Source organism: Lucilia sericata, unplaced genomic scaffold (assembly GCF_015586225.1).
Source record: "Lucilia sericata isolate MDLA Ls3-8-SP2 unplaced genomic scaffold, ASM1558622v1 Contig000814F_arrow, whole genome shotgun sequence".
In the NCBI taxonomy this organism is placed as follows: Eukaryota; Metazoa; Arthropoda; class Insecta; order Diptera; family Calliphoridae; genus Lucilia; species Lucilia sericata.
In genome coordinates, this window is record NW_023994806.1 from 43069 (window position 1) to 68358 (window position 25290).

The following is a 25290-nucleotide window of genomic DNA, read 5'->3' on the forward strand; positions in this document are numbered from 1 at the left end:
TTCTAGTTCTGTTCTAGTTCTGTTCTAGTTCTGTTCTAGTTCTGTTCTAGTTCTGTTCTAGTTCTGTTCTAGTTCTGTTCTAGTTCTGTTCTAGTTCTGTTCTAGTTCTGTTCTAGTTCTGTTCTAGTTCTGTTCTAGTTCTGTTCTAGTTCTGTTCTAGTTCTGTTCTGTTCTAGTTCTGTTCTAGTTCTGTTCTAGTTCTGTTCTAGTTCTGTTCTAGTTCTGTTCTGTTCTAGTTCTGTTCTGTTCTGTTCTGTTCTAGTTCTGTTCTAGTTCTGTTCTGTTCTAGTTCTGTTCTAATTCTGTTGTAGTTCTGTTCTGTTCTAGTTTTGTTCTAGTTCTGTTCTAGTTCTGTTCTAGTTCTGTTCTAGTTCTGTTCTAGTTCTGTTCTAGTTCTGTTCTAGTTCTGTTCTAGTTCAGTTCTAGTTCTGTTCTAGTTCTGTTCTAGTTCTGTTCTAGTTCTGTTCTAGTTCTGTTCTGGTTCTGTTCTAGTTCTGTTCTAGTTCTGTTGTAGTTCTGTTCTAGTTTTGTTCTAATTTATTTCTAGTTCTGTTTAAATTCTGTTGTAGATCAATAGTAGTACTTTATAGTCTTTAGAGTCTAAAGTCTTCAGGACTTTAACATTTTCTCGTACACAATAGCGCTGTTTTCCTCTACTTTAATTCCATATTTTTTGATATATTCTATATATTCAACACTTTAAATCTCGTTAGGAGATTTGGGCACCAAAGGCAGCAGCAGCCACAAAAAAGAAGGACAAACCAAACCATAGATAAACAAGAAAGTCAAAGTGATAAACAAGAAAGCCAACAGTGAAAAAAATTCCACATTTTAAACACTCCAATGTATTTCCAAACAAACTACTCTTCTCGGCCAAGTATGAAAAACACGCTTCCCTCATTTTCTCCACAATCAGATAATAGAAAATTTTTGTAAAATTCAAATGCAATAAACTTTGAAATTTGAAACCTTTGGCAAGACATTAGGAAGACCAACAATTTTTAAAGGTATTATAAAAATGATCATTTCTAAAACAAACAGAATAAAAAAAACATCAAAAATAAAAAAGGAGCAAAAAAAGGACTTTCAAACATTAGCAGCTAAACAAGTGAAATTTTTTGTGCAGGGATGTCAGGCTATATACATATGTATAGTTAGTATGTTGGAGCAGTTTAAACAAAAAGCAACAGTCTTTGTGTAGGTGTGTTTTGGAAAGTTAGTTGGTGTGTGTTTGTAAGTTTTGTAAAAAAAGGACACACCTTTTAATTAATAAAATTATATGGCAATCAACTTCTACTATTTGGAGTATTTCTATTGTCGTCCATATTATCATATTTTTGTTGTTATGCTAAAAATACTAGTTTGAATTTTTATTGTTATTGTAACAGTATTTTAGCAGAAATTTAAATAAATTGAAACAGTAGGTGAAATAATTATAGGATTTGAGGGATTTAATGAAGATTTTCTTTTGGAAAAATGAAAAATTATTTAAAGTTATTAACAAAAAAAAAAAAATAATTTACACTTAAAGAAGCAAAAACTATTTTTTAGGAACTGAATGGTTAGGTTATTGGAATAAAGAAATTTAAAAAATGCTTAATTTAGGAACAATAATTTCATATTTTTTTTGGAATAATTATATGTTTGTATTTTTACTTTTTGATATAAATATAAAATTTTTTAGTCTACCTATATTTATCATCCTTACTGTATGGTAAAAGGATACATAATTACTTTGGTGCTTCGTTCCCCCAACTTTATTCTCTGGTGTATGTTTATTTATTTTTTTTTTGGAAAAAAAAAATCGCTCCCAGTTTTTTCCTATTATTTTAAATTGTCTATTTATTTAGTTGATATTTGCACACATCCAAATATTTGCCTTTTGACGTCATGTTGCGTCATTCCCTAGAAGCTTTACTAGGGGACAATGAATTCTTTTTGGGCAATATACATAAATAATCTGTAAACTCATACAGTTCTAGTACAGTTCTAGTTCAGTTTTAGTTCAGTTCTAGTTCAGTTCTAGTTCAGTTCTAGTTCAGTTCTAGTTCAGTTCTAGTTCAGTTCTAGTTCAGTTCTAGTTCAGTTCTAGTTCAGTTCTAGTTCAGTTCTAGTTCAGTTCTAGTTCAGTTCTAGTTCATTTCTAGTTCAGTTCTAGTTTAGTTCTAGTTCAATTCTAGTTCAGTTCTAGTTCAGTTCTAGTTCAGTTCTAGTTCAGTTCTAGTTCAGTTCTAGTTCAGTTCTAGTTCAGTTCTAGTTCAGTTCTAGTTCAGTTCTAGTTCAGTTCTAGTTCAGTTCTAGTTCAGTTCTAGTTCAGTTCTAGTTCAGTTCTAGTTCAGTTCTAGTTCAGTTCTAGTTCAGTTCTAGTTCAGTTCTAGTTCAGTTCTATTTCAGTTCAGTTCTAGTTCAGTTCTAGCTCAGTTCTAGTTCAGTTCTAGTTCAGTTCTAGTTCAGTTCTAGTTCGGTTCTAGTTCAGTTCTAGTTCAGTTCTAGTTCAGTTCTAGTTCAGTTCTAGTTCAGTTCTAGTTCTGTTCTAGTTCAGTACTAGTTCAGTTCTAGTTCAGTTCTAGTTCAGTTCTAGTTCAGTTCTAGTTCAGTTCTAGTTCAGTCCTAGTTCAGTTCTAGTTCAGTTCTAGTTCAGTTCTAGTTCAGTTCTAGTTCAGTTCTAGTTCAGTTCTAGTTCAGTTCTAGTTCAGTTCTAGTTCAGTTCTAGTTCAGTTCTAGTTCAGTTCTAGTTCAGTTCTAGTTCAGTTCTAGTTCAGTTCTAGTTCAGTTCTAGTTCAGTTCTAGTTCAGTTCTAGTTCAGTTCTAGTTCAGTTCTAGTTCAGTTCTAGTTCAGTTCTAGTTCAGTTCTAGTTCAGTTCTAGTTCAGTTCTAGTTCAGTTCTAGTTCAGTTCTAGTTCAGTTCTAGTTCAGTTCTAGTTCAGTTCTAGTTCAGTTCTAGTTCAGTTCTAGTTCAGTTCTAGTTCAGTTCTAGTTCAGTTCTAGTTCAGTTCTAGTTCAGTTCTAGTTCAGTTCTAGTTCAGTTCTAGTTCAGTTCTAGTTCAGTTCTAGTTCAGTTCTAGTTCAGTTCTAGTTCAGTTCTAGTTCAGTTCTAGTTCAGTTCTAGTTCAGTTCTAGTTCAGTTCTAGTTCAGTTCTAGTTCAGTTTCTAGTTCAGTTCTAGTTCAGTTCTAGTTCAGTTCTAGTTCAGTTCTAGTTAGTTCTAGTTAGTTCTAGTTCAGTTGTAGTTTCAGTTGTAGTTCAGTTGTAGTTCAGTTGTAGTTCAGTTGTAGTTCAGTTGTAGTTCAGTTGTAGTTCAGTTCTAGTTCAGTTCTAGTTCAGTTCTAGTTCAGTTCTAGTTCAGTTCTAGTTCAGTTCTAGTTCAGTTCTAGTTCAGTTCTAGTTCAGTTCTAGTTCAGTTCTAGTTCAGTTCTAGTTCAGTTCTAGTTCAGTTCTAGTTCAGTTCTAGTTCAGTTCTAGTTCAGTTCTAGTTCAGTTCTAGTTCAGTTCCAGTTCAGTTCTAGTTCAGTTCAGTTCTAGTTCAGTTTTAGTTCAGCTCTAGTTCAGTTCTAATTCAGTTCTAGTTCAGTTCTAGTTCAGTTCTAGTTCAGTTCTAGTTCAGTTCTAGTTCAGTTCTAGTTCAGTTCTAGTTCAGTTCTAGTTCAGTTCTAGTTCAGTTCTAGTTCAGTTCTAGTTCAGTTCTAGTTCAGTTCTAGTTCAGTTCTAGTTCAGTTCTAGTTCAGTTCTAGTTCAGTTCTAGTTCTAGTTCAGTTCTAGTTCAGTTCTAGTTCAGTTCTAGTTCAGTTCTAGTTCAGTTCTAGTTCAGTTCTAGTTCAGTTCTAGTTCAGTTCTAGTTCAGTTCTAGTTCAGTTCTAGTTCAGTTCTAGTTCAGTTCTAGTTCAGTTCTAGTTCAGTTCTAGTTCAGTTCTAGTTCAGTTCTAGTTCAGTTCTAGTTCAGTTCTAGTTCAGTTCTAGTTCAGTTCTAGTTCAGTTCTAGTTCAGTTCTAGTTCAGTTCTAGTTCAGTTCTAGTTCAGTTCTAGTTCAGTTCTAGTTCAGTTCTAGTTCAGTTCTAGTTCAGTTCTATTTCAGTTCAGTTTCAGAAGAATTGTTTGAACATTATCTGTGTACATATAGAAAACGTCACTTGGGGGTGATAGTAACCCTCATACAGGTGGCGACTTTGACGTCATACAGATACGCATGAAATCGATTGAAAAATAACTTTTAGTATTATGTTTCTATATCTATATACAAAAATGTGTTAAATTAAAAATAAAAAAAATTTTATAAATGTTGAAATAAAAAATATTTAACAATGATGTAATTTCACAGAAGAAATAGGCGGTTATGGTTTGTATAGTTCTGAGTTGGGAATTATGCACCGTACGAATTGAAACTGATCAATCTTTGTTTCGATCGATGAAGAACGCTCTGTCTCTCTATCTCCCTCTGGTATATGTTTCACTACAGAATAGGTTATCGGAAATTGACTTGATTCGTTCATGACCTTAAGGATAGAAAAAGGTCATAGCTAACAATATTTTGAAAAAAAATTATATGATTTAAAAATAAATCAAAAATATTTCAAAATGAAGGCTTTACACTTTAAACTTATTCTTGTTAAGGTTTGTAAATTTTTCTTACAGTAAAGTTCTTGTATTTAAATTTGATTTCGAAAATATTACGTGCAAAAAAGAGCAACAAGAATTCACCAGTAGGGTACTTAAAACTTGAAAAAGTACTTCATAGAAATAGAGATATGCTAGTCTCTTCGTAACGTTAAAAAGGCAACGGAAATAAAAATTTAGAAAAAAATTTGAAATACACACATATACCTGTAGTTCGCGGGAGGCTGTACAGAAGTGAGCGAGATTACTTCTGATGGATAGAATAAGTATTTTTTGAAAGGGATAGTATAGAAGAAAGCTTAACCAGAGACTACTTTATACATTATATAGGGACTTTAATGTGACGATTATCTTCCCACTAGATTACTTAGGTTCTATAAAGCAATAACAGATTTTGATGGTTATACATTTTAGAGAAATTTTATGTAACAGTGATACCTGGACTTATTGCTTGAACTGCTGGTATAGAAAAGGACCAACAACATGTTTTGTGTTTAAGGCATTTAACGGAAATGTTGTTAACACAAAGCTTATTTGTCATACCAGGAAGAATGATAGAGGAAGGACCAACAAACTACCTATAAATAGCTAAACAGTGAAAGCTTTAAGAGCAAGAACTAATGCAGCAAAGTCTGACAAACCTTTGTCACGGTAAAGCTTTTAAAGGAAAACTTTGCCGTAATAAAGCTTTTAAAGGAAAGCATTTTATTGAATATAAACAATTTAGATTTTATTATAAATGTGTCCTATTTTAGGAAAATTTTAGTTCTCCAGCTTATTTTTTTTTTTAATTTTAAATTAATCTTCCTTTGTTTTATTCTCCCTTTACAAAAGCTTTCACTGTTTTCCTTTGCTGAAGCCCTAAAGTAGGCTTCAGTTAGTTTTTTCCATTGCAGACGAAATGTCCTTTCTGTTATATGTTTGTATGTATGTATACACACCAAGAAGTAGCTGTAGTTTTGCAGTACTACTGCATCCACTTTAAACTAGAAACAAAACTCATCTACCTCCACTTGTTCAGAAAAAAAAATAAAAGAATACACGTTTTTTTTTCTTAGTTCTACTCACTGACACATTATTCACTTGGAAACACAAGAGGTTGAACATTCATTTCCAAGTGGCTAATAACAACAACAACAAAAACATTAGCTTTAAAATAACAACAAGAACAAAAAAATATCCCATACAAGCGATATGTAAAGGACTCTGTAATAAGTCTTTATTTAATTGTTAAAAAAAACTTTTTATGTTAAAGCTTTAAAGAGGGTTTGTTGCCAGGATGAGAGCTTTCTTTTAAGGAAATGGATTTGCCATTGCAAATTTATGAAAATTTCCTTTTAAGGGAGATTTTAGAAATGTTTTACCTAGAGGGATATTTGTGGTAATAAAGCAGTGTTGCCAAAGTAGATTTTAAACATTGATTGTAGATGTTAGAATTTTGGGATTTTTTTCAAATTTTAAGCTTTTATTTGTAAACATTTGTATAGAACAAATTTATTCTAATTATGGGAAATTATTAGCCATGACCTTTTGAAATCTTTCCGGCAACCTATGGAAGCCGCAACTACTCAAACTTTGAGGCCAAAAACAATTCAAGTAAATTTGGGATACCAAAGTCTGTAGTAGAGCTTATGACGAAGAGAGCTTTCTGCATCGATCGATAAAAGTAGTAAGTAGTCGGTCGTGGATAGGTCTGGACTATAAGGTGGGTGAGGAAAAAGTTCGCAACCACTTTTCTCTAAATACATAGTTTCTTACAGGTACTGATGGACAGGTCATAATGGAATATTACACTTTCATATCTGTTCGCATATGGGGGACATTTCGGACATTGCCCGCTTTAAACGAATCAGTTGCCTTCGGTACAGGTTCCCTGAGGTGGTGTGGCCAGATGTTAGCAGTTCTTAATAGATATAATCTTTTACACAGCATTTCCTTAGCGCCATGGATATTTTGCTTTAAAAACGATTCAAACCCGGTTATCGTAATGGATCCATTTCTAAATATCAAAAATGATTTCTTTATAGTGTATATTTCGGCCATATAAAATCATATTTCATAGTCTCTTCGATGCTCTCCTATTTCCCTGCTTTTGTATGAATCCTATTGCTCGCAAACATTTTGAAATTTGCCTCTTGAAGGTCATAGTTAGGACTTTCAATAACATAACTCGAAAACCTGATATCATAGATTATGAGGTCAGATTCGGATTCAGCGAAGCTCAATCTCTTAAAAAGAATAATTTAGTCCCTGGGTTCGACTTTCTTCATATTTTGTCGGCCTGAGTAATTTAACCGTTTAAAGATTTTTGTTCTTTTCCAATTGATTTATCAAATTATCACAACTTGGCAATCTTTTTCATAAAATTTTAATTGGCAACTCTACGAAAATTCCCTTATAAAGAGGTTTAAAGATTCGCTTAAACTTTAACTTACAATAACATCCATCAGAGGGCGCTTCATATAGTGAAGTTCAAAACCATTTACAACTGAAAATTGGTGAGTTTTTCACAAAAATATCGTACAAATATTTACGATATTTATTAAATATCCTTTATTATTCCAAAAGGACAATGTCATTTAAACACCCATGCTGTTTTTTTTGCTATTGTTTTTAACAATAAAACTTTACGTTTTTTATTCGAATAAAGTACTTTTTTTCCAACAAAATAAAAGGAATTTCATAAAACATATTGATATTTTGTTACAAGTACTTTGCGGAAAGAAATTTCATGTGTCAGCATTTTAGTCAAGTGCATGCTTATACATACTTCTAGGGATTTAAGCAAACAATTGCTATTCAAATGAATATGAGGATGACAATGATGGTTTAATACCCAACCAACCGTTCATGTATAAGTATTGGCTATAGCTTTTCTTTATCAACAATATTATACTCAAGTTGTTTTTTTTTATTTATAGCTGAAGTTGTTGCAACAAAACTTCTTGTTAAATCATCATGTTTATGTCTCATTCTTTTTACGTCTTTTGTTTTTGTAATAATTGCTTTTCTTCTTTTAAAACTCTTCTCACATTACATTGCAAGTGTGTACATTTTTTTTTAACTTAATATCCTGTGGAGTTTAACTTTTGCTGTTCATCTTCACTTTCTGTCTGAAGTTGAAGAAGAAATCCGTAAAGAAAAACATTTAACAAAATTTCTGCTGTTGCTTGTTTGTTTTGGTTGTATTTTGTTTCTGTGGGGGTTTCTCGTTTCTTCTTTTTTAGCAATTGAATTTGGGTTACAAGACGACCATACAATAATGGCTATATTAAAGTATTAATGTTGTACTCCAGAGAGTAAAAATATGTTTTTATTAAAATGTTTTATTGAAAGTTTTATTTTTGTGGAATTTTTTTATAATTTTGCTTTAAAACAGTTTGTAGTAAACGAAATTATTGTAGGATATAAAAGTGATATGAATTAACTTTAACTTTTAGATAGTTATAGACTATAATCTACTCTGTACATAGTCTGGACTGTAGGCTAAGCTGTAGTCTGGACTGTAGGCTAGGCTATAGTCTGGACTGTAGGATAGGCTATAGTCTGTATTGCAGGCTAGGCTATAGTCTGGATTACAGGCTAAGCTATAGTCTGGACTATAGACAGAGCAATAATCTGGACTATAGACTAGGCTTTATATAGTCTGGGCTATAGACCAGGATATAGTATGGACTATAGACTAGGCTGAAGTACTCTGAACTATAGACTAGGCTATAGTCTGGACTATAGGCTAGGCTATAGTCTAGCCTACATTCGGGTTCACAATCTTGCCTACAGTTTGGAAAATGTTCTGGTTTACATTTTAGACTATGGTTTAACTTAAGTTTAGATTATAGTTTAGTCTATAGTCTGGACTATAGTCTGGTCTATAGTTTAGTCTATAGTCTGGACTATAGTCTGAACTATAGTTTAATCTATAGTCTAGATTATAGTTCAGTCTATAGTCTTGGCAACAGTTTAATCTGGAATATAGTTTAGTCCATAGTCTGGACTATAGTCTAGTCAATTTTGTTGAATATAGTCTAGTCTACAGTCTAGCCCATAGCCCAGTTTACAGTGTTGAATATAGACTACTATATAGTCTTGTCTATAGTTTAGTTTGTAGTCTAGTCAACAGCTTGTGTATATTCTACACTATAGATTAGTCTATAGTCTGAACTATAGTGTAGTCTAAATCTAGTGTGGGCTATAGTATGGATTATCGTGTAGTCTGTAGTTTGGACTATCATCTAGTCTATAGCGTTGACTGTAGTCTAGTCTATAGTCTGGACAATAATTTAGTCTATAGTCTCGACTATAGTTTAGTCGTTAGTCTGGACTATAGTTTAGTCTTTAGTCTAGACTATACTTTAGTCTGGACTATAGTTTAGTCTATATTATGGACAATAGTTTAGTCTATAATCTGGACTATAGTCTATAGTCTGGACAATAGTTAAGTCTATAGTCTGGACTATAGTTTAGTCTATAGTCTGGACTATAGTTTAGTCTATAGTCTGGACTATAGTTTAGTCTATAGTCTGAACTATAGTTTAGTCTATAGTCTGGACTATAGTTTAGTCTATAGTCAGGACTATAGTTTAGTCTATAGTCTGGACTATAGTTTAGTCTATAGTCTGGACTATAGTTTAGTCTATAGTCTGGATAATAGTTGAGTCTATAGGCTGGACAACAGTTTAGTCTATAGTCTGGACAATAGTTGAGTCTATAGTCAGGACTGTAGTTTAGTCTATAGTCTGGACTATAGTTTAGTCTATAGTCTGGACTACAGTTCAGTCTATAGCCTGGACTATAGTTTAGTCTATAGTGTGGACTATAGTTTAGTCTATAGTCTGGACTACAGTTAAGTCTATAGTCTGGACTATAGTTTAGTCTATAGTCTGAACTATAGTCTATGCTATATTCTGTGCTATAGTTTAGTCTATAGTCTGGACTATAGTTTAGTCTATAGTCTGGACTGTAGTTTAGTCTATGGTCTGGACTATAGTTTAGTCTATAGTATGGACTACAATTTAGTCTATAGTCTAGACTATAGTTTAGATTATAGTCTGGACTATAGTTTAGTCTATAGTCTGGACTATAGTTTAGTCTATAGTCTGGACTATTGTTTAGTCTATAGTTTATAGTGTTGACTATAGTCTAGACTATAGCCTGGACTATAGTTTGGATTATAGTTTAGTCTATAGTCTGAGCTATCATTTAGAGTATAGTGTTGACTATGGTCTAGTCTATAATCTGAGCTATAGTCGTGTCTTGAGTTTGACTATACTATTGACTATAGTTTAGTCCATAGTCTGGACTCTAGTTTAGTCTAAAGTGTTGACTATAGTTTGGTCTATAGTCTGAACTATCGTATTGTCTATAGTCTGGACTGTTGTCTAGTATATAGTCTGGACTATAGTTTAGTCTACAATCTAGTCTAAAGTCTGGACTACAATTCAGTCTATATTCAGGACTATAGTGTAATCAAGTGTTTGGACTATCGTGTAGAACTATACTTTGGACTATAGACAAGTCTATACTCTGGACTATAGTCTAGTCTTTAGTCTTGAAGGTAGTCTAGTTTATAGTCAGGAATTAGTCATTTTATTTATATTGCTTTTGAAATGAACTTAATCACCTTCCCCCACCCAGAGTTATCAAAGTACGTTTCCCCTTTTATAAATAATCCAGCTTAGCAACTACTCAAACTTTAACCATTGAGTTTTAAAATTGCAGTTACATATTATTGTATCAAACACTCAAGCACACACACAAACATCTACATACTTAAACTCTTAGATAGCTAAACGGTTATTAAACTGATTGATTGAAAATTTATGCTGACATGAATGATAAAATTACCATGAACAAAAAAAAAAAAATTACTTGAGTATGAACGAATACTCTTGAAGCAAGCAGCTAAAACAACAGCATGAACAAGTAACACATGTTCGAACACATTTGATGACAACACGAGGAACATTAAAGTGGTGTGAACAAGTTATTTATTTGGAGTTTGATTGGTGTTTTTGAGAATATTGCAGCCTTTTCTTATCAATATTGTCAGGCAGGTTGGGCAAAAGGAAGTTTTACGTTTTTTTTCTGGATGTCGATTAAAATCTATAATAAAATACTATAAGGAGTTTAGAACAACAACAACAATAATCTTGAGGCAGTGGCTGTAAAAGCAATATTATTATGGAAATAGCAGGAAAAAATGGAAGACGAGCATTATAAACTCTCATTGTCGTTTATAAGCATGTCTGAGTACTTTATGCAACATACATAAAAAACATATAAAATACAGTGGAATCACACGAATGTATAAAAGGAAAATTTTTGAAAAATGTCTTTTAAAATTTAATTTTACATAAATTAAAAAATTTTTAATTTTTTGTATAACAGGACGTATGATTAATATTAATTAAGAGGTTGTTTTAGAAAATTTGAAATATCTCGCTTAGTTTCTAAGGTAGAGCAAAAATTTAAACGGTTAATGAAAGCTAACAAAATTTCGGATATTTGGAAAGGAAAGAGTTTTTTTAAAAAGATATTTCGTAAAAGAAAATTAAGTAAAGAAAACTAAAAATTTTGAATTAAAATAATTTCATATTACATTTTAACTATTTTATTAATAACTTATTAAACTGAAAATTAGTTTATAAATAATTTGTTGTAAAAATGTTGCTTTTGAACAATTCATTTTACCAGCAACTCTACTGTTTCCCTTTAGCCATATTGTTTTATGTATTTTTACAACATTTTTCATTTTTTTTTTTTTTGGTGTTAAGGGGCATAAAACACTTTGTTTCTCTATATATAGTATATTGTTATTTTCACTTAGATATGAGTACATATTTATAAATTTTGCTACATCTTTGTTTTCGAGTAGTGCAAACAAGAACAATAATGCAAACTGGAAGAAAAAAAAATTGCGCATTTTAAAAAATTTTTTAACATTTATTTATAAACATGAAAATAACAACACAATCATCAAAAACACACTCACAAACATCCATATCTATAGCTACATATGCCTACACCTATACTTAAACAAATATTTTATATTTTTGTTTAGTATACTTTTAGGCTTTTTATGCTTTTGCAACAAATAATAAAAGAGAGTAAGAGAAAAGAAAGGCACTTGAAAAAATAACAATCTTTTAGCACATACCAACAGGCGCATAATAAAGTGAAAAAGTAAAGTATGTGTGTGTGTGTGTGAGGGAGGGTGCGAGTGTGTAAGGCTAGTAAACACTGTTGTTGTATTATATTGTAAAACATTAATGTACAACAACAAAAAACAAATTTGCAACATATAATATATATAACAAATATGCATATTTTTGCCTGATTTAGATAATGTTGTGCTACGTGTGATTTTTAAAAAATTCTTTTTTTTGAAGCCACAAAAAATGTTAAAAGATTTTTAGATACAGCAGACATTAAATGTGGCTTTTGCTATAATAAAATTATAAGGCTTTTGTTTAGAAGTTGTTATTGTTTTTTGATATAAAGGAGAGAGTGGTTTTATAAACGTATCAGTTTACCTTTATTGTTTGTTATTTTATTCAAAAACAATATTCAATTTTTTCAATACTTTAGCACGTATTGGTTTCTGGAGTTATTCTTTTGTACGCTAATAGTAAGGGGAAGAAATCATGTTTGAAGATTTCCGGTTTATGTTGACAACTCCCTTTACAAAAGTGAGGCTCTAAATTTAACCATAAAGAGTAATACAATTTAATTTTAATAGTTTATATTTCATTAAGTTTTTCTACTTTTGCTGAAATGTTTCCCATAAAATTGCTTCAATTTTAAATATATGTATTACTCTAGTTAAGCCCAACGGTGCGTATGATTTATATTAATTAAAGGGTGCTTTAAAAAATTCTTTAATTTATCTGTTAATTTAAAGGCTAGAGATTTAATTTAAATAAATTCTAAAAGCTAACAAAATTTGGATAAAATCTCTACCCAAAAGCCTTATTTAAAATAAGTTAAAAAACTGAAATAAAAAAGTGCAAATATTTTAAGTGGTTGAAAGAAACAAAAGCTTTTAAAGTAAAAAAGACCAAAAATATTCCGATATATTAAGTTGTCCAACTTAAAAGTTGGAATGTAGTCTATAGTCAATAGTCTGGACTATAGTCTAGTCTATAGTATGGACTATAGTCTAGTCTATAGTCTGGACAATTGTCTACTCTATAGACTGGACTATAGTCTAGTCTATAGTCTGGACTATAGTCTAGTCTGTAGTCTGGACTATAGACTATTATCTAGTCTATAGTCTGGACTATTGTCAGTCTATAGTCTGGACTATAGTCTAGTCTATAGTATGGAGTATAGTCTAGTCTATAGTCTGGACTATAGTCTAGCTTATAGTCTGGACTATTAACTAGTGTATAGTTTGAACTCTAGTCTATACTCTGGACTATTATCTAGTCTATAGTCTGAACTATAGTCTAGTCTATAGTATGGACTATAGTCTATAGTATGGACTACAGTCTAGTCTATAGTCTGGACTATTATCTAGTTTATAGTCAGGACTATAGTCTAGTCTATATTCTGGACTATAGTCTAGTCTATAGTCAGTACTATAGTCTAGTCTATAGTCAGTACAATAGTCTAGACTAGACTATAGACCATATAGTCCATACTATAGTCTAGTCTATAGTCTGGACTATAGTCTAGTCTATAGTCTGGATTATAGTCTAGTCTATAGTCTGGACTATAGTCTGGACTATAGTCTGGTCTATAATATGGACTATATGGTCTAGTCTAGTTCATAGTCTGGACTATTGTCTAGTCTATGGTCTGAACTATTGTCTAGTCTATAGTCTGGACTATTGTTTAGTCTATAATCTGGACTAAAGTCTAGTCTATAGTCTGAACTATAGTCTAGTCTAAAGTCTGGACTATAGTCTAGTCTAAAGTCTGGACTATATAGTCTAGTCTAGTCTATAGGATGGACTATAGTCTAGTCTATAGTCTGAACTATAGTCTAGTCTATAGTCTGGACTATAGTCTAGTCTATAGTATGGACTATATGCTCTAGTCTATAGTCTAGTCTATAGTCTGATTAATAGTGTGGACTATAGTCTAGAGTGTGGACTATAGTCTATTCTAGAGTGTGGAGTATAGTCTAGTCTATAGTCTATACTATAGTCAAGTCTATAGTCTAGTCTATAGTCTGAACTATAGTCTAGTCCATAGTCTGGACTATAGTCTAGTCTATAGTATGGACTATATGCTCTAGTCTAGTCTATAGTCTGATTAATAGTGTGGACTATAGTCTAGAGTGTGGACTATAGTCTAGAGTGTGGACTATAGTCTATTCTAGAGTGTGGAGTATAGTCTAGTCTATAGTCTATACTATAGTCAAGTCTATAGTCTAGTCTATACTGTGACCTATAGTCTCGTCTATAGTCGACTATAATCTAGTCTATACTTTGGACTATAGTCTATACTCTGGTCTATTATCTAGTCTATAGGATGGGTTATAGTCTAGTCTATAGGATGGGCTATAGTCTAGTCTATAGTGTTGACTATAGTCTAGTCTATGGTGTGACTATAGTCTAGTCTATAGTGTGACTATAGTCTAGTCTATAGTAGGCTAGGCTATAGTCTAATCTATAGTAGGCTAGGCTATAGTCCAGACTATAGTCCACACTATAGACTAGACTATAGTCACACTACAGCGTAGACTATAGTCTTATCTATAGTCTGTACTATAGTATAGTCTATAGTCTGGAATATAGTCTAGTCTATAGTCTGTACTATAGCCTAGTCTATAGTCTGGACTGTAGTCTAGTCTATAGTCTGTACTATAGTCTAGTCTATAGTCTATGGTGTGGACTATAAAGTAGTCTTTAGTCTGTACTATAGTACTTTAAGTTAAAATTTTATTTAAGCACTTTTGTATTTAAACAATATAAAACTTTACCAAAGGAAATGTTTGCTTTGCCCGTCCGTTAAGTTTTTTTTTTTTTTTTATTATTGTCCTTAAACTTGCACACACTACAATGTTAACCGGATATGCAAGTTATTTTAAAACGGAACTTACCCCTTAAGAGGTGTATTTTTTGTATACATTACTACAATTTCATTACGTTTAATTGTCCTGTCATTTAGTATTCATGAGTATGATGGTTGAAAAATAGATGAAGGGTGAACAGAGCAGTTGATTTAAATACATACCTGTAAAGAGAAAAAAAAAAACAAAAATTAAAATAGTTAATATTTAAAAACTATTACATATTAATAATAAAATTAATTGCTTTATGTATATAAAGAGTGAAATTTTTGTTGTAATTAAAGAATTTTTTAAGCAAAAATAATAATGTTTCTTAAAAGTCTTTTTCTTAAAAAAAGTTAATCACTTTTATTTAAAAATCTTCTTCTTTAAACTTTAAATCAATGACCTATCCCACTTTTATTTAAAATTTATAGTTATTCAAACAATTAACACTTTATAACAACACTCAACGCCGTTTAAGAGTAAAAAATATTTGAATTTTAAGAAATTAATTTTACAAAGAAAAGTGAAATTTGTGTTATTCTATAAAAATAAATTAGGTCAAGTTTTTTGGGGGATTTTTATGACGTAGATTTGAACAAAGTAGTTAAACAGAAATAAGAGAAATAAAACAGAAAAGTTTTGCAATAAACTTTTAAGAAAAGTGTGGCTTAAAGTTAGAATTTACTTCATATTATTGAGTTTAAAGATGTTTAGATTTTTTATAAAAAAGTAGTATTTTTGGTACTTTTAAAAAACTATAAAAATGGGTACTATTTTTAATAATATTTATTGTTAAGTTCTTTTGAATTTAAATTTAAGCAAAATTTATTTTTTTTTTTCAAAAATTGTTAATTTTCCAAAAAGTAGGTGGTACCTTTTATAAAAAAGTAGTATTTTGTTACTTTTTAAAAATGTTTTGAAAATTTGTAATATATTACAAAATATTGAATTTTATGTTCAAAATAGTTTATAAATTAAGTTTCTATTTTTTTTTAAAAGTAGTATTTTTGGTACTTTTTGAAAAAGTATTAAGTATTATTTTTAAAAGTATTAAATTTATTTAAAATAAATTTTAAGCTAAATTTTTATTTTTTTAAAAAAGAACTCTTTTTTTAAAAAAAGTAGTATTTTTTGGAACTTTAAGAAAATATATGAAAGTTGGTATTATTTTTAAACATCTTTAATTTTAAATTCAATACAATTTAAATTTAGGCACTAATTTTTTAAAAAAGTACTTTTTTTAAAAAGTAGTATTTTTGGTACTTTTCAAAAATGTGTTAAAAATTTGCAATATTTTACAAAATACTTAATTTTAACTTCAAATTTCATTATAAATCCCGTTTAGTTTATATAAATAAGTACTAAATTACTACTTTTTACAAAAAGTAGTACTTCTAGTACCTTTTGAAAATGTATATTTTTAAAAATATTTAATTTAAAGTTCATTTAAGGTAAATTTTAAGTAAAATTTCATTTTTTTTTTCCAAAAATTTAGTTTTATAAAAAGGTAGTATTTTTAGTACTTTTTAAAAAATGTGTTGAAAATAAGCTCTATTTGACCACACAGTTCAAATTACATTTCAAAAATGTATAGTTAATATTTAAAAGAGTAGTATTTTTGGTACTTTTTGAAGAATATTGTATTAAAAATTAGTACTATTCTTATAAATATTTCATAAAATAACCTCTTCTTTAGTGTTTGTTTGCATTTTATGATTCTCTTTTTTTAACTCTTAACTCTCTCTAAAATCTATTTATTTAAAGAATTTATTAACACTTCTATAACTATTTTTCTTTATTATGAAGACAACAACAAGTTGATTCAGACACTATTTTTGTTATTAAAATTTCGTTTTTTCAATTAGTTTTAACAAGTTGGTTATAAATCGTTTCTTAGTTGCTAAAATGATTTCTAGTGGTTAACAAGTGAAATTTGAAGAAAAAATTAAAAAAAATTATATAAAATTTATACTGTAAATTAAACTATTGATAATGAGTTTGAAGCTTTTAGTAATAAAAGGTGAATTTGAAAAGAAAACTAAATCAATAACATTTACAATATTCCAAAAAATATTTGTGTTTAAAAGAGATTTTTGAAAAAAAAAGTTTTAATTTGTGAACTTAAAAAGTCTGGAGTTGAATTGCTTTTTGCATTTGGGTGGAAAATGTTTCAAAACTAATGAGATATTTTAAGCTTTTTATCTTCATTTTATTTAAGCTTTTTGGTTCACTTTATAATAATGAACCAAAAAGCTTTAATTTTTTATATAAAACGCTTCTTGGATTTTCATATGTTCTAGGTTTTGTGTTCTTCAGCGGAAAAGCTTATGTTGAAAGCTTTAGTTGAGAAACTTTTAGATTTTGCTTTGAAATTTAATAATTTATTACAAAATTTTTAAATTTAAATCAATTTTAAACAAAATTTATAAATTGAGACCTTTTGTAAAAAAGTAGTATTTTTGGTATTTTTTGAAAATGTGTTAAAAATTGCTATTTTTTTGTTAAATATACAATTTATAGTTAATTTTAAACGAAATTTATATATTTGAACTTTTTTAAAAAAGTAGTATTTTTAGTACTTTTTAAAAATTTATTAAATATTACCTAATTCTTATAATATTTAAAAAATATTTAATTTAAAAGTTTTGTTAAAAAAGCTTAAAGCTTTTGTCTTCTTTTATCATTTTTAAAGTTTTGAAATAAAAATTGTATCAAAAATCTTTAAATTTAAGAGATCTGTTAAAGAAAGCTTTAAGCTTTTGTCTTAAAATGCCATTTTTAAAATATTTTGTTAAAGAAACACATTGTTTAAAAACCTTTAAGTTTTGGTCATTTTAAAAACGCTTAAAGATTTGAAATAAAAATTATATTAATAAACTTTATATTAACAGATTTGTTAAAAAAAAGCTTTAAGCTTTTGTCTTAAAAACTTTGTATATCATTTGGGAAACGTTTTGTTTAAAAAGCTTTAAGCTTTGGTTTAAAAATTTATGAAAAAAAACATTTAATTTTAAAGTTTTGTTAAAGAAAGCTTTAAGCTTTTGTCTTAAAAAGTGTTTATGTAATTTTTCACTAATTTTGTTTAAAAAAAAGTTTTGACTTAAAAAATGTAAGAAGAAACATTTAATTTAAAAGTTTTGTTAGAGAGAGCTTTAAGCTTTTATCTTTAAAATTTTCTATATCAGTTGTGAAAAGGTTTTGTTTAAAAAGCTTTAAGTTTTGGTTTAAAAATATATGAAAAAACATTTAATTTTAGAAGTTTTGTTAAAAAAAGCTTTAAGCTTTTGCCTTAAAAGCTTTGTATGTAATTTTTAAAACGGTTTGTTTAAAAAGCTTTAAGTTTCGACTTAAAATATATATGAAGAAACATTTAATTTAAACGTCTTGTTAAAGAAAGCTTTCAGCTTTTGTCTTAAAAACTGTGTATATCATTTGTGAAACGTTTTGTTTAAAAAGCATTAAGTTTTATGTTAAAAAATTTATGAAGAAACATGAAGCTGTTGTTTTAAAAACTTAAAATGTAGTTTTAAAATATTATGTTTATGTTCTGGATTCAAAAATATACGAAGAAATATGTAACATAAAAGTTTTATTAAAGAAAGCTTTAAGCTTTTTTCTAAAGAACTTGGTATGTCATTTTTAAAACGTTTTCTTTACAAAATTAAAGTTTTAAAAGAAAATTGTAGCAAAAAACTTTTAATTTAGAAATTTTGTTTAAAAAAGCTTTAAGCTTTTGTCTTAAAAACTTTGTATGCTATATGTAAAAAGTTTTGTTTAAAAAGCTTAAAGTTTTGGCTTAAAAAAATGTATGAAGAAACATTTAACTTAAACGTTATGTTAAAGAAAGCTTTAAGATTTTGTCTAAAAAGTTTGTATGGCATTTAAGCTTTAGTCTTTAAAAGTTTGTATGTATTTGTATGTAATTTTTTAAAAGTCTTGTCAAGATTTGGATACAAAATTTAAAAAAAAAAAAAAATTTATTTAAAAGTTTTGTATAAGAAAGCTTTATGTTTTTTTGGCTTAAAAGCTTTATAATTAAAAGTTTTATTATAAAGGACTTAAAGCTTTTTGCCTCAAAAAGTTGTATGTTGTATTGAAGTGAAAATCTTGTAGTTTTTACATTGAAAAGCTCTTTAATTAAATGTGTAAGCTTTTCTTTTATTTTAAAAAATTTGAATATTTAATAAGACCTTTAGTTAAATTCATTAACTACTTGCTTTCTTTTGGTGACCCTCCGTTGTATTTTAATTCTAATTAAATTTACTTTTCATTATTTCATTCTATGTTTTCCTTTGCTCCCCTCCCCCAAACAGTGCTCTTATTATGGATTTATGTAACATCTGCAGAATTTAATTTAAATTCATTGAATACCACAAACAAATCCTTGGACACTTTTAATCAAACCGAAATTACATTAAATAATAATACCTGGGATTACAAAGATGCTAAAGATGGTGACCCAATTACACAGAGCGACAAAATGATAAAAGAAAATGGAAAATTATTATTATTATTAGTATTAAATAAAACAACAACAACAATAATGGAAAATGAAACCACTAAATATTTGACAACAAATCAAAAGCACTTGAATGCTAAACAACAGCAAGAGCCAAAGGATCAGCAACTTAAACAAAATTCAAATCAACTCCAGCATCATCATCATTATACAACAACAACAACACTTGAATTCAATAATGCAAATAATGAAAATAATCATGATTATTTCAATTTAAACAATAAATTAAAGACAATAACTGAAGATGAAATGGTAAAAGAAACTGATGCCAAAGAAACAAAACAAAGTGGGAAGAATAATGATAATAATGGAAAACATGCTGTGAATGAAAAGGATGAAGAGGAGGTGGAACAAAATTTCAAAGAAAATTTACAAACAAAATATTATGCGCCTTTTTATAGTTTCAGCAATGACTGGCTTGGACATTTGCCACAATTTCAACTACAGCCACAACAACTGCAATTATTTTTGCAACAGCCTCAACTGCAACAAGAACAATCATCTTCAACAACAACTCAGTCAACGTCACCGGCAGCAGTAGCTTCTTTATTGCCACAGGAGTATCATCATTTATCCGATTATCGTTTTCTGTTTAATGCCGAACGTCATACCGAATTCTATCTACATACATTAACACAACAACAACAAAAACAAGATTATATGACAAAACAGGCATCATCACCAACAGCCGCAGCAACAGCAGCAACGGCTGCAACATTAGCATCATTTAAGCAAGATGTTGCTCAAGATTTATACAATGATGAAGATTATTATTATTATGATGATGATGATGACAACAATGATGAGAACTACTACTACAACTTTTATGAAACTGATGAAGATGCTGATGCTGATGCTTATGATAATGATGATAATGTTAATGTTACTAATACCAATGCAATGGAGACAATGGTAAATTTAACAAATCCAAGAGTTTTAAATGTTGTTACCGATACAATTGGTGCAGTATTTGGTGTAAATACTCGGCCTGTTGCTGGCATTCAAGGCATACACATCGAAGAAATAGAATTGTATAATGGCCTGTCATTAAGACAATCAAGGTTTAATCCTTTCAATCCTTGTAGGTAAGTAAATCATACCAACAACAGAAAGTTGGGGTAACTCCTGCCTTCTTCATAAATAAATGTAAACCAGCATTAGCATAGTTTTAAGTAGTTTGTTGCAAATTGTTGTTGTTAGTTTCTTGTGGTAAAATGTTTTCTTCTCATATTTTTTTTGCTCTTGTCCTACAACGATAAAAAGCTTTTTACACTTGATTTGCCTTTCAAATTGACACATTTAAAAATGCAGGTTGTTTTCCTATGTTTGTGCTTAATGTACATGTATGCTTGTACAAAAGTATAATATGGCATAAATAAAACATTTGCTAATATTTAAGGAATTTAATATTTAGGCATTTTCTATGTAAAAGCTTTTAACATGAATAATTAAAGTGTTTTGTAATTTTTGGTATTTTAAGTATTCTAAACAAAAATATTTAAGAAATTTTAAAAATTAAGGAATTCATAAAACTAAAATATTAAAAATAATGGGATGGAAACTTTTAAACTAAAAGTTTTAAGCTATAAAAAGCTTTATGAACTACTAATTAAACTTTAAACAACTAAACCACAGCAAAATTATTGTCAAGTTTTCGCCTACAAAAGCTTTACTATATTGATTTCTTTTAAGTGTTTTAATCTAAAAGCTTTATACAAAGAAAGCTTTTTGATTTTCTAATTAATGCTTTAATCAACAGAAAAAAATTACAAAGACGTTAATTTAGAATACTTATATTAAAAAACTGTAAAGCTTTTAACTGAAACTGCTTTCATAATAACAAAACTATAAAGCTTTTGTCTCCAGAAACCTTTAAAATATTAATATTATAATAGCAAATAAAAGCTTTTTGTGTGGAGAAGCTTTTGAATGTTTTATAAAAACTTTAAGATTTAGTTAAACTAATTGAAAAGTCTAGAGAAACTTTAAATTTAAAAGTTTCATTACAAAAATCTTTCGCCTTATAGTTTAAAAATTGGGTTTTAATAAAGCTTTCACGATATGAATTAAAGAAACTGCAAAGCTTTTGGCTTAAAGAGTTTAACAATATTTTAAAAGATTTAGTCTTAAAATGTAAAATTTATTTTAAAAATTTATTTAAAAAAAAAAATTATATTAAAATTTAAAAGCTTTACATTAAAAAGTTTATAACAACTTTAAGATTTAGTTAAACTAATTGAAAAGTCTAGAGGAACTTTCGATTTTAAAGTTTCATTACAAAAAGCATTCGGTTTATAGTTTTGTTTTTAAATAAATTTTTAATGATTTACATTAAGGCAATTGCAAAGCTTTTGACTTCAAAAGCTTAACAAACTGTAAAATTTATTTTAAAAATTTATACTTCTAGCTTTACATTTAAAAGGCTCTTGTTAAAAAGCTTTTTGTTTTTGTTTTAAACATTACTGTGTTAATACTGAGAGCTTTAATAAAAAATCAAAATTTTTAGATTTAAAACATTAGCAATAAGAAAGCTTTAAGATTTCCATTTAAATGTAATGACCGTGGAGCTTAAGTTTTAAAAACTTTAAGCTTTTAAATGAAAATACATTAATTTTTCAATAAAGCTTTCGATTGAAAAAATAACTTATATAAAAGCTCTAAACTTAGGCGACATTAAGCTTAAAAAGCTTTTTAAGAATGAAAAAGCTCTCAGTGTAAAAAGCTTTTCGAATGAAAAATAGTAAATAGCTTTTGAGATTAAAAAAAACTTCAGCTTAAAAAGAGTTTTAAGCATAACAAGGATTTAAGCGTAAAAAGCTTTAGGCATAAAGAGATGTAAAAAAACTTTTACCAAAAAGGCTTATTTACAAAAGCTCTAAAATTAAAAAGTTTTAAGTTTAAAAACCTTTGAGATAAGAAACCTTTGAAAATAAAAAAGCTTTAAACAAAAAGCTAATTAAAAGCTATACGTTTAATATCCTTTAAATTTACTGAAAATAAGTTGTAAATTTACTAAAAAAAGTTGTAACATTTTGAAGATAGATTAAGGTTAACAAGCTTTAAAGCTTAAAAACTTTTATCATAAAAACGTTAAGCTTAAAAGGCAATTTCATTAAAACCTTTAAGCTTAGAAGAGCTTAATGAGCATAATAAAGCTTTCAATCTTAAATGCTTCAAAAGCTTAAGCTTACAAAACTTTACGCTTTAAAATACTTCAAAATAAAAAATGTACAAAAAGCTTCGGAATAAAAAGTCTCAAACTTAAAGCTTTAAGGATAAACTTTTTGTTTAAGAATTTATCATTATTTATAGAAATAAAAACTTTAAGCTTTAAAAAAAGTCAAAGAGCAATTAAAACCGTTAAACTTTCAAGCAGAATTTTTAAACTCAAGTTATTACGTATTATAATGGCTTTTGATTAGAGAAAGCTTTTGATTTAAGTAATTCTTAAACATTTATTTAAAAAAGCTTAAATTTGTCCTAAAAGCTTCAAGTAATTGATTAAATAAAATATTAGATTAAAAAAAAGCTTTAAACAGTAGTTTAAAGAGAGTTTTAATATTTTACAGAACTTTTAGTTTTTACCGAAAAAGCTTTAAGTTTAAACTTGTACAATGTGAAGAGTTTAAGTTTAATACATTTTTTTCTTTAATAATATTTGCTTTCCTCTCTTTTCTAGAATCCTCATACATGGTTGGCTGGGCGGTTCTCATGCCGGCATCTATAACACTTTGGTGCCCGAATATTTCAAACTACAAGGTGGCAACTATAACATCATAACCGTTGATTGGGGCAAAGGTGCCATAGCTGACTATATAACTGCCAGCTATAGAGTCAAACCGGTAGGCATGATAGTGGCTAAATTTATTGATTTTCTACATCAAGAATCGGGTATACCTTTCGAAAATATACATGTGATAGGTTTCAGCATGGGTGCCCATATAGCGGGTATCTCAGGAAAATTTGTACAAAATGGTAGATTACCAGTAATTTATGGTTTGGATCCAGCTTTACCTTTATTTCGTTATGAAAATGTTAACGAAAGACTTGATATAAGAGATGCCGAATATGTTGAAGTGCTACACACCAGTGTGGGTTCCTATGGTTATGATCATCCTTTGGGTCATGTAGATTTTTATATTAATTATGGTTACAATCAACCAGGTTGTTTTTTCAATGAATGTTCTCATTTTAGAGCTTTTCAAGTGTTTGCTCAAAGTTTGAGTAATGAATTGCTAATGGGTTCCGAATGCTTGTCGGAAATGTGGTGGGATATGATTAAACATAAGAGATGTTTAAGGGAGATGGGTAGAAGTTTAAAAATTGGAGTAGAGGGTATGAGAGTGAATGAATTGGCTTTAAGGCGAGGTTTATATTATGTGATTACTAATGCTCAGCCACCCTATAAGGTGGGATGAAGTGTGTTTAAAGAAGTAGTTTTAAATTAAGTACGGCTTATAGAGTAATGAGACTATTTGTCAAAAATTTTAATGTTATTAAATAAATTTAAGATTTTTTAACTAAAAATATGAGTGTTTTATTTAATCTTTAAGAAATTTTTGGGCTAATTAAGTTTTTAATTACAATTTTTAACAAAAATTTTAAGAATATCTTTTTCAATATTTTAAAATATTTTTTTTTTTTGCACAATTTTGCTTTAGTGAATTATGAACCTTGTAAGTTTTAAATGCTGTTCTTAATAGCCTAAAGAGTCTTTTAAAGGAATCTGTTAACATTTCGCTTCTAGCTTTTCTAAAACCAAAGTTATAGACATTTTTTTAAAATAAGTCAGAATTAATATTAATCATACGCACTGTAGGCAAACAATTTAAAATGTTGAATTTCTTTAATTCCTAATAATAAAAAGGATTTTTTTAAATACGATTGAAATTAAGAGAATTATAATGTTATTATTTAAAAAGAATTTGGTTAGTTGGTAGTATTCTAGTCTGTCAGTCCGGAGTAGAGTATTTATGCTAAACTTTTGTATTAACCCACGCATAATATTTCCTTTTATTTCTTAACTTATTGATACAACAATTATAAGTAAAAATGTTACTAAAAACCCCCAAGGAAATAAAAACAAATTGATGCATTAAAAATAAAAAAAAAAAAAATTAAATGAATTTTTAAAAATATATTTCTTAAAATCTATAAAAATTTTACATATATTACTAAATAAAAACTGCAAAAAATTTTACCAAAAATATTATGGAAAAATATAAAAATAATTTTTGGGGTAAAAAAAAAGAATCCACAACTAGTACACTTGTGTTTACATGAATGAGTGGTTGCAGTTAGTTGTTGTTGTTGTATTTTATTTAAAAAGTCATTTCTATTAAAAATTTTATGATTTTTCTCTCATTCACAATAATGTTCACTTTTCTACAATATTTTCTATGTTTATTTGTATATTTTTGTAGATTTTTTCTGTTCACAAGAATATTTTACACATGACAGCCTTTTTTAATTTTGAACATTTTCATGTTCATGTTGAGTTTGGTACAAAAAAAAAAATTTTTTTTTTTGTTTGTATTTGGTTTGTTGTTATTGTAAAATGAACAAATAACAAAATCCTTTACAATATTTTTGTTTTTTTTTTATACAAAAACTATAGTAAGTTTGTAGTTATGTAGAGGGGTAATAAGAGAGAAAAACAATCCTAAAAAATATTTACTATAAATGTACGAACTCTTACGTATGTTTAAATATTTATAAATATGAGTATGTATATGTAAACTAACATATGCTAGTACCTATTAAATGTATACAATGTTAAATGCTTATGTATTTGTTTATTTTCTTTTCGAGATACACTCAAAGAACTTGAGATATTTATTTAATAAACAAACAACTTGAATACCTGGTAATTTAAATAACAAGCATTTAAAATGTAAATAAAATAATAAAAGTATATTTATACAAATTTTTCTCAATAAAAAGTAAAATTGCAAAAATATATGTTTTTATTATTAAAAATCTGTTCCTGAATAATTTTAATTAAACCCACAGCGACCTTCGTGCAAACTGAACTGTTACTTAAAGGCCTAATTTCCCTATTTTCCTTATTCGTTAGAAATATATTGCTAACTATGCAAAAACAAAAGTTATGAAGATTTATGTAAATTAAGTCATAATTAATATTAATCATACGCACT

General features: G+C 28.4%; 1 protein-coding gene across 4 annotated transcripts in view; it reads right to left on the reverse strand.

The window, feature by feature from the left end:
- LOC119608249 (RNA-binding protein Musashi homolog Rbp6) overlaps nt 1–25290 on the reverse strand; it is a 121463-nt gene that overhangs the window by 42548 nt on the left and 53625 nt on the right. Inside the window, exons 1-2 of one of the 4 annotated variants that reach the window (XM_037962579.1) lie at nt 20083–20148; nt 19042–19058 (exon numbers count right to left, since the gene is read on the reverse strand). The exons of 2 other annotated variants lie outside the window; for them this stretch is intronic. In XM_037962579.1, coding sequence (XP_037818507.1) covers nt 19042–19058; nt 20083–20133 — 68 coding nt within the window. In that variant the 5' untranslated portion in view covers nt 20134–20148. Of the gene's footprint in view, nt 1–14658; nt 14703–19041; nt 19059–20082; nt 20149–25290 lie in introns of those variants that run through there. One more of the 4 variants, XM_037962581.1, reaches the window with a different exon arrangement.